The 10438-nt window shown below is 44.6% G+C and overlaps 1 protein-coding gene across 1 annotated transcript; it reads right to left on the reverse strand.

Annotated features, from left to right (window-relative positions):
• Positions 1–8476: 8476 nt before the first annotated feature.
• Positions 8477–9967, reverse strand: LOC119368172. Its single transcript, XM_037633496.1, has 4 exons — positions 9789–9967; positions 9607–9679; positions 9309–9507; positions 8477–9164 (listed from the first exon to the last, which is right to left on the reverse strand). The coding sequence occupies exons 1-4, from the start codon at positions 9908–9910 to the stop codon at positions 8899–8901; spliced, it is 660 nt and encodes a 219-aa protein (XP_037489393.1). The 5' UTR covers positions 9911–9967; the 3' UTR covers positions 8477–8898.
• Positions 9968–10438: the final 471 nt, after the last annotated feature.

Genomic DNA, 10438 nt, shown 5'->3' on the forward strand with positions numbered 1-10438 from the left:
GCAGCCGGCCCTCCCCTTCCCTTGAAGTTTGTGCGCCATTAACCATATGAGACGGGAAGTGGCTACAGTGAACGCCCACCAGGCGGCAGTACTGTAGCCATGCTCCCTCCTACCAAGCCCTCGTCATCAGAGGCAGGGCTACAGTGATGAGCAGCCGACAGGACCCACAAGAGGCAGGCCTACCTGCCGGCCGAGAGCCCGGCAGCCGGTAGGACCCACTAGGCGGTGGGCCCCAGCAGCCGGCGGAGAAGCCGGCGACCATAGACACTGATGGCCCGGGCCTACACCCGGCCGGATTACCATTCTACCCCTGGGGGGTAGGCCTATATAAGCCCCCCATGGCACCCATGCGAAGGGTTCAGATTCTTAGAGATTACACACACACGTAGAGAGAGTAGTAGAGCTAGGCTTGCCCTTCTTCCTCCTCGAGCCGAACAGTTCAAGGAGCAACCTTGTAGCCACTTGTCGATCTAGTGATCATGCGGAGACCACGTAGAGCAGGACTAGGGGTGTTATCTCCTAGGAGAGCCCTGAACCTGGGTAAGATGCGTTGGCATGCATGTTTACGCCTTATCCCGTTTCCAGGCACCGGCGATGTCTTACTAGCTCCCGTTATGATTAGCCATACTTTGACATATGTCGCACCAACCACCCGACAATTCTTCAATATTGGTAAGACCAAGCACATCACATAAAGATTTCGGAATTGTAGAAACACTAGCACACAAGTCACACAAAGAAAAACACTCATAATTTTTAATCTTGACTTTGATAGTAGGTTCCCACTCATCATGCAATTTCCTAGGAATCGAAACTTCTAATTTCAACTTTTCATCAAAAGCTTTCATCATAGCATCAGCAATATGTTTAGTAAAAGCTTTATTTTGTTCATAAGCATGGGGTGAATTTACCATGGATTGCAACAAAGAAATACAATCAACCAAAGAGCAACTATCATATTTAAAGTCTTTGTAATCCAAAATAGTGGGTACATCACTAATTAAAGTCTTGACCTCTTCAAACCCACTTTTATCAAAATTTTGAACAAGATTTTCACCCTCTGAATCATAGGGTGCCTTCTAGCTAAAGTTGACTCTTCTCTAGTCCCTTTTTCATCAACCTTAAATTTACTAAACAAAGAATCAATAGAAGAAACACCAATCATTTTAAGATCTTCATCACTTTTATGATAGTAATCACTAGAAAATGCTCTTTCTAAAAATCTCTTTTAGCTCTAAGCATAGAGGTTCTTTTCTTACTTTCATACATAGAAAGGTAAAGAGATTTAATTGATTATTCAAGTTTAGGCACAAAAATTTTCATCTTGAGAGTTTCTACATCATGAGAAATTCTATCAACACTTCTAGACAAATCATCAATTTTATTCAACTTTTCTTCTATCAAAGTGTTGAAAGCTTTTTGCGTATTGATAAATTCTTTAATATTGCTCTCAGGATCAGAGGTGTTTCTATTTTTATTATAGGTTGGATTACCATAGGAATTACCATAGTTATTATAGGAATTACTAGGAAAAGGCCTAGGATTAGAATTACCTCTATAAGCATTGTTACTGAAATTGTTTCTAGAGACAAAATTCACATCTATGGCATCACTCTTTTGCTCAATCAAAGTAGAGAAAGGCACATCACTAAAATCAATAGGAGCACTTTTATTAGCAACCAACTTCATAAGAGCATCAACTTTTTCACTCAAAGAATTTATTTCTTCTACCGAATTTACTTTTTTACTAGTAGGAGCTCTTTCGGTATGCCATTGTGAGTAATTTGCCATAATGTTGTCTAGCAATTTAGTAGCTTCACCCAAAGTAATTTACATAAAAGTACCCCCCGCGGAGGAATCTAAAAGATTACGAGAAACAAAATTCAATCCCACATAAAAAATTTGTATGATCATCCAAAGATTTGACCCATGTGTTTGGCAATTCCTTAGCATCAATTTCATCATTTCCCAAGACTGTGCAACATGCTCGTGTTCAAGTTGCTTTAAATTCATGATCTGGTTTCTAAGGGAAATAATTTGTGCGGGCGGAAAATACTTAGTAATAAAATCATCCTTGCACTTGTTCCAAGAACCAAATTTTTGCGCGATCTCGCAAAGAAAACGGAAATAATTTCAACTTCACAACATCATTGTCCACATCTTTTTTCTTTTGCATATCGCATAATTACACAAATGTGTTAAGATGGGATGCGACATCCTCATTAGGAGTAACGGCAAATTGATATTTCATGACAAGATTCAGCAAAGCAGTATTAATATCACAAGACTCTAGTGGCGGGAGGAGCAATCGGAGTGCTAATAAATTCATTGTTGTTGGTATTTGAGAAATCACACAACTTGGTGTTCTCTTGAGTCATGATTACTTCACAACAAGATTGTACTCAAAAACAGATCTGACGAGAAAACGGCGAACGAAAAAGAGGGCGAATAAAACGGCAAACTTTTGTGAGGTGGGGGAGAGGAAAGCGAGAGGCAAATGGCAAATAATGTAAATTGCGAGAAGATGAGATTTGTGATTAGGAACCTGGTTGGTGTTGAAGATCCTCCCCAGCAACGGCGCTAGAAATTCCTTTTGATATTTGCTAGAACTACATCGGTATTTCCCCAAAGAGGAACGGGTGATGCAGTATAGAGACGGTAGGTATTTCCCTCAGTGATGAGACCAAGGTTATCGAACCAGTAGGAGAACCTCCTCACACCACGTAAACATCACCTGCACACAAATAACAAATACTGGCAACCAGATGTGTTAAAGGGGTTGTCAATCCCATTCGGGTACGGTGCCTCAAGATAGGCAAATAACATGAGGTAAAAGTGGTAGATAGGATAAATAGATGACGGAACAAATAAATTGCAGCAAGGTATTTTTATATTTTTGGTTAGATCTGAAAATAAATGCAAAGGAAAATAGATCGCAAAGGCAAATATGATGTAAAGAGATCCGGGAGCCGTAGGTTTCACTAGTGGCTTCTCTCAAAAAATAGCAAACGGTGGGAAAACAATTACTGTTGGGCAATTGATAGAACTTCAAATAATCATGACGACCGCTGGGCCTAAGTCGCCCATTACAGCGTCAGCTACAATAGCTGGTACATCAACATATGATACAAGAACCTCTCCACTTGGGAGGGAAAGACCTAGTTTAGCTAGGTGATGAGCCGGCATATTTGCATCTCTCCTACAGTGGAGTACTTCACACGATGCAAACCATAGGTTCATCTGAAGCTTCATATACTCAATCAAGTGCGCCTGCCTTGAGAAATCTGGCCCTCTCATGCTTGTTCCACCAGAAGCGCATCAGTCTCGATGATCAGGTGCAACACGCCGAGCTTAGAAGCAACATCCAATGCCTTTTCAACTGCTAGGAGTTCACCGCCAAACGCATCCGCCACATGGTCATTTCGTCCTGCTCGAGCCGCCACCACTGTCCCGTCGCTGTCTCGGACCATCACCCCCCATGCACCCAGGTGCATACCCGGGGTGTGTGCGCCATCCATGTTGATTTTGAGCACATCGGCTGGCGGCGGAGACCACTGTTGGGGAACTACATGCACTTTGGCACATTTGCTGAAATAACCCTGGTATTCCTCAGTCGTACATGCAGCTCTACGGGAAAATTGGCCGTGCTCCATGGGCTTCTCTCCGTGTCTCGCTTTCTTCCTCTGCGTCCACCATTGCCACCACATCAAGACAATCAGCATGCGCTCCTTCTCCGGAATCTACCACAGTGTGTCCAGGGTTTCCTCCACAGAATCCCACACGCTCAATCGCTGCCACACATGCTCAAGGCTAAGTGCACGCCACACCTGCTTGATTTCCTGGCACTCCACGAAGAGATGCTTTCCAGATTCGTTCCGCGAGTTGCACAGAAAACATTTGTGGTCTTCGATGGTCATGCCCCTCCTGCACAGGATATCCTTGGTTGCTAGTGTGTTGTGTGCCATCCTCCAGATAAAATGTTTGATTTTCCCTGGGCAAGGCATACGCCAAATCCTCTTCCACTTGTCTTGTCCTCCATCGTTCAGGTTGCCAGGCTCGATTTGTGGCGCCCCACCATCTCCCCCCGCTGCTTCCGAGATTGCTCTCTTCAGCTTATATGCATGTCGAACCGAGAAGAGCCCTTTGGGATCAAAATGCCAGGCCATGAAGTCCACAGCACCATCCCGTAAGGGCATTTGGAGTATCAAGGCTGCGTCCTCCTCCCAAAAAGTGTCATGAACTAGCTCAACATCCCAAACACCCGTAGCAGGGTCAATGAGCTCTGAAACTCTGGTTAGCAAACTACCTCCCCTCGGTGTGATAACCTTGCGTGACCAAGCTCTCGGGATCCATGGATCATCCCAAATCCTTATGCTCTCCCGCATCGCCCACTCGCCATATGACACCTTGGTTAACCAACTCAATGCCGTGGGAGATACTTCACCATGCATAGGACATGTTTGCATTCACCCCCGCCTCCAGAATAGAGCTGTTTGGGTAGTATTTGGCCTTCATGAGCTGAGCACAAAGGCTGTCGGGTTCTTGGGCTAGTCTCCAGACTTGGCAGGCAAGCATGGCAATGTTGAAATCGTGAATGTCCCGAAAGCCGAGACCACCCCACCCTTTTGACCGGGTAAGTTTCTGCCAACCCATCCAATGAATTTTGTTCTCATCGTCCTGCTGGCTCCACCAATACCTGGCAATCATGGCACTGATCTCCTCACAGAGGGTCTTGGTCAAGTAGAAAACCGACATGGCAAAGGTAGGGATGGCCTGCGCCACTCCCTTCACCAGGATCTCCTTGCCCTGCCTAGAGAGAGTTTGCTCATTGGAGCCTTGCATTCTGGTCCAAATAGAATCCTTGATGTAAGCAAAAGCTTTCTTCTTGGAGCATCCGATATACACCGGTAATCCCAGGTATTTCTCGTTGTATGCCTCACTAGCTATATCAAGAATGGCCTTGACCGCATCTTTGGACTGTGTTCGACAATTTTTGCTGAACATGATCGCCGATTTCTCGTGGTTGATGCACCGTCCGGAGGAATGTTCATACACTGCCAAAATCATGCGCAGTTCCTCCGCTTCATTTGGTTTTGCTTTCATGAGTAACACCGAGTCATCAGCAAAAAAGAGGTGCTAGATAGCGGGCGCCCCTGGACAAATTTGAAGGCCACTAAACACCCCCCTCCTCTGAGCGTCATTGAGCAAGGCTGACAACCCCTCGGCGCAAATCACGAAAAGGTACAGTGATATTGGATCGCCCTACCGAAGCCCCCTGGAAGGCACAAACTGATCCGAAAGATCCTCATTCATCTTGATCTGGTACCTAACTGTTGTCACACCCTTCATAACAAGTCTCACCCAGCTCCTGGCAAAACCAAGTTTGATCATCATTGCTTCTAGGAAAGACCACTCTACCCGGTCATATGCTTTGCTCATGTCCACTTTCACCGCAGCAAACTCCTCCTTGCCTCCATGTTTATTCATCAGGTAGTGTGAAATCTCATAGGCCATCAAAATGTTTTCTGTGATCAGACGCCCCGGCACAAACGCACTCTGATTACCTGATATTATCTGTGGCAGAACAATCTTGAGGTGATTTGCAAGAACCTAAGAGATGATCTTATACAAGACATTACAAAGACTGATGGGCCGCAAATCCTTTATTCTCGAGGGGTTTTTGACCTTTGGTATTAGAACCACCATTGTATCATTCCACCCTTGCGGTAGCTCGCCCCCCTTCAAAACCTTCATCACCTCCTTTGCAATGTTCCTGCCCATGAGATGCCAATATTTCTTAAACACAACAGCCGGCATGCCGTCCTGGCCCGTAGCTTTAAGGTCCCCGATGTGATCCAGGGTCGCCTTGATCTCCATGTCAGTGAACTCGGCTGTAACGCACTCGTTCATAGCCCGAGTAACCTTAGTTGGGACAGACCGAAGGAGATCATCATAATTGTTATTGCCATTTGAGGTAAACAAGCCCTGAAAATAAGACTGAGCATAATTAGTTAGATCTCGCCTTTCCTCCAGCACTACACCATCCTCCCTCGTGAGCCGCCTGATACGGTTGGCTTTCCTCCTCGTCGAGGCATAGCGGAAGAAGAACTTCGTATTTCTATCCCCTTCCTTCAGCCACCATACGTGAGCACGCTATCTCCATTTTATGTCTACCACTTCCTCAAGATGTTCCACCAAGCAGCGCAGGCGTACTTCTTCTGCAACCTTCTCCGGTGTAATATCTCTCTTCCTACACTCCTCCAGCGCTCTCTTCGCTTCCTTTAACTTCCTCTCTGTATCACCCAGCACCGTTCTGCTCCACCTCGTTACGTCGGCTGCCACGCCCTCCAACGTTTTATCCTTAGTAGCAACGATACATACGTGTCGGTTCCCCTTCTGTCACTGGGATCAAGCACCGTAAGATCGAACCCATTACAAAGCACCTCTTCCCATTGCAATATAAATAGATCAGGTTGGCCAAACAAAATTCAAATATCGGAGAAGAAATACGAGGCTATAAGCAATCATTTATATAAGAGATCAAAGAAGACTCAAATAACTTTCATGGATAAAAACATAGATCTGATCATAAACTCAAAGTTCATCGGATCCCAACAAACACACCGCAAAAAAGCTTACATCATATGGATCTCCAAGAGACCATTGTATTGATAATCAAGAGAGAGGGGGAGAGAGAGGAAGCCATCTAACTACTAACTACGGACCCGTAGGTCTACAAAGAACTACTCACGCATCATCGGAGAGGCACCAAATGGAAGTGGTGAACCCTCCGTAATGGTGTCTAGATTGGATCTGGTGGTTCTGTACTCTGCGGTGGCTGGAATTGATTTTCGTCAACTCCCCTAGGGTTTCTGGAATATTGGGGTATTTATAGAGCAAAGAGGCGGTTCAAGGGGCGCCCGAGGTGGGCACAACCCACCAAGGCGCGCCTAGGCCTCCTGGCGCGCCCTGGTGGGTGCTGCCCTCCTCGAGGCACCCCTAGGTGCAGCCTTGGCTCATTGGATGTCATCTGGCCAAAAAAATCGTCAAAAACTTTGGCTGCGTTTGGACTCTGTTTGATATTGATTTTCTGCGATGTAAAAAACATGCAGAAAAAAACAACTGGCACTGGGCACTATGTTAATAGGTTAGTACCAAAAAATAATATAAAATTACTATAAAATGGTTGTAAAACATCCAAGAATGATAATATAACAGCATGAAATAATAAAAAATTACAGATACGTTCGAGACGTATCAAGCCCTGGAGTCGAACATGATGGCTCTCAAGGCGATGGAGGTCACATGGAGTTGACTGCGAATAAGAATGCCCAAACTATCCGGCAGATGGCAGTTGTACCATGATGACTATCACCTTGTCACGTGATGCTTTTTTTTACGTGGGCACATCAACTTCAAGTTTAGGCTAGTCACAGTGGGAGTAACTTAGCTAGTAACATAGAGCATTTTAAAAAAAAATTGCTTATGTGGCAAGTAGTTTTTTGCAGGAAACTGTCGATCTATTTATTTGTAATGATGGTAGTATAACAAACACCAGAAATAATAAAAATTACATCCAGATTCATAGAACACCTAGCGAAGACTACAAGCACCGAAGGGAGCCGAAGGAGCGTCACCGCTATCTACCCTCCCTCGTCGGAGCCGGACACAACTTGTTGTAGTAGACAGTCGGAAAGTCATCGTGCTAAGGCCCCATAGGACCAACACACGAGAACAACAACCGCCGCCGATGAAGAGAAGTTTAGATCGAAAGGATCCAATCTGAAGACACATGAACAAAGACGAACAAGACCGGATTGGAGTGAATCAAGCAAAGACCACCACCGACGAATCCCGCAAGATCCGTCGGAGACACACCTCCACAAGTCGTCCGACGATGCTAGAAACACCATGGAACGGGGGCTAGACCGGGCGAACCTTATTCCATCTTCAAGAAGCCACCGTCGTAGCGTCTTCTTGAGCAGAACACAAAACCTAACAAAATTAAAGAAGCACATGTTAATGAAGCCCTCGCGCTGGAAGGACTAGGATCCACCGCGCACCCATGGCCCTAAGGCCACATGAGACGCGGGAGATCGGCACCGCCGCCGACAGGAGGCAGAAACCCTAGCCGCCTTTCCTTGGAGGAGAGAGATGCTCATGGTAACACAATATGTTACTACTACTTTCGTCCTGGTTTATTGGTCCTCTTTATATTTTGTGCCAAATTTTGACTAAAATATTTAACTAACAAAATATTAATGCATGTCATTAAAAAAATTATCATTGGTCAAAATTTGACACAAAATACTATGAGGACCAGTAAACTAGTACGAAGGTAGTATAACATAGCACTTTTCAAGAGAAGATAAGTGTACAATAAAAAATAAACTAAAAGAAGGAATAATTATAACAGTAATTTCAAAGTAAAATATTGTACCCTGGTCATAAGCATTGTAGATTCACCCATGCTTCTTAGTTATTGCATGTTCTTGTAAACATTAAATTTCAGAGTACTAGTTTTTATTTTTCTAGTAATAAAGAAAGTTGAAAAAGAAGAAAATCATAGTTATCTTACAGCCGCAGTACATAGGCCATGACATAAGAAGTCATGCATGGATCGTCGGTGCTATCTAGTATATCAGGAGTTGTCACAGAAGGAGGCCTCACTAGCATATCTCTCTTGCGGCAAAATTCCTTTTGTGATCTTGCTTTTTCACGTCCAAATTATGCATCGCTTAGGTACCAAGATTATATCAGTTATATCCCGCCTATGCAACAACATAAATTCAAAGACCTAGCAAGGCACTAGGACGCGGAAATTAAGAAAGTCGATGCGGCCGATCACAGCAGCAAACAAAGCAACAATACCGTCCACCGTCCTTGACAACACACGAACTACAAGAAAAGTTCTTCAAAAGCAACGTCTTTAAAAAGGAAACGCCGTACAAGCGCAGTCTTTGTCGGATCTAACCATTGAATGTCTGATCTATATAAGAGCTCCGCACAACTATTGAATGGCCGCACTAGCATATCTCTCACATGGAAGAATTCTTTTTGGTGCCCTTCCTTGCCACACACAAATTCTGCGTTGCTTGGGTGCAAAATATTGGATTCGGCTGGGCAAAATGCACACCTGCTGCTAAATTGGCACAACGGCTTTTCTGTTGAGATGAAAAGAATAGAGAAAGACCAAGAGAGAATTAGCCATGATGTTGCATAATAATATATACAGATACTAAGTATCGAACAAACACAGTTATTTGGCAAGAGGCTGAGATGGTTGCAAATATAAATTTAGGTAGTACCTAAGATGATGCATGTTTCAACGGCTAGTTGGTGGGAGTGTCTGTCAAAATATAGCTCAGCAAAGAACTGATGCCTCTCGGTGGCATCCCTCAGGCGGCGAGCTGAGAAGGCGAGGTGGTACCAGAAAGTTCCCCTGAAACCAACGCAGGCAGCCTTCATCTCTGTGGTCGACTGGTCAGGATACTCAAACTCGGCGCCCTACATCATATCAATCGGTCTCAACCATAAGTATTAAGCACAACCGAGACCAATGCATAGCGAAGACGAAGGAGAATAGAATGCTTGTGTATCTCGTACCTTGTTGTTGTTGGAGTTGTAATGTTTGATTGCACGGTGTACAAGCGTACGAATACGGCTGGCGACGATCTCTCTGTCACCAATCAAATAAACAAGAGTACATCAAATCAAATAAATAAAAATAGATTCTATGCAATTCAACAAAGGCGTGTAAGAAATTAATCGAGTAGGAAATTACATACTCTCGTGTGTAGCGGGGAAGACCACTGCTGGATCTATCATCGACGTATCGTTGAATGGCAGCCAGCGCCTCTTTTGACATAGGCCGGGCGATGTGTTTCCGGGAGAGGGCGGCTGTAATCATACTCGCCGCCGGCGGCTGTGGCAGGGGAAGAGAACAAAGATCCCATCGATCGATCGATCCTGGTATGTGTGGTCTGTGCGTCTAGCGGACGCCGCAACTTAACTCTAAATAGCCGGCCGGATTTCTCGGTATGGTAGCCGGTAAACCGATCGGGATTTGGAGACGGAGACGTGTCTATTTCGTTACGTGAAACTATATTTATGGATTGGAGACGGAGACGGAGTCACCCGATGGATTTTCGGAATTGATAACTGCCGAACGTACTGTGTTCTAGCAAATTACCCCGAACGTCCTGTTTACCGTTGGATCTACTCCCTCCGTTCCTAAATATTTATCCTTTTAGAGATTTCAAATGGACTACCCCATATACATGTATATAAACATATTTTAGAGTGTAGGTTTACTCATTTTGCTTTGTATGCAGTCATTTATTGAAATCACTAGAAAGACAACGGAGGGAGTAAACACGAACATTAAGTCAGAGCACCGAAGCCACGTCAGCGTACCAGATCATTCGGAAGAAAACAG

The sequence above is a fragment of the Triticum dicoccoides genome, chromosome 2B (genome assembly GCF_002162155.2).
Source record: "Triticum dicoccoides isolate Atlit2015 ecotype Zavitan chromosome 2B, WEW_v2.0, whole genome shotgun sequence".
NCBI classification, from domain to species: domain Eukaryota; kingdom Viridiplantae; phylum Streptophyta; class Magnoliopsida; order Poales; family Poaceae; genus Triticum; species Triticum dicoccoides.

Bases quoted from the DNA above. Each gene is read 5' to 3' on its own strand.
- LOC119368172 (XM_037633496.1), bottom strand. From the start codon at position 9,910: ATGATTACAGCCGCCCTCTCCCGGAAACACATCGCCCGGCCTATGTCA. The intron at 9,680-9,788 runs GTATGTAATTTC...GATTGGTGACAG, and splicing joins CTTCCCCGCTACACACGAGA to AGAGATCGTCGCCAGCCGTA. The intron at 9,165-9,308 runs GTACTACCTAAA...TCATCTCAACAG, and splicing joins TGAAACATGCATCATCTTAG to AAAAGCCGTTGTGCCAATTT.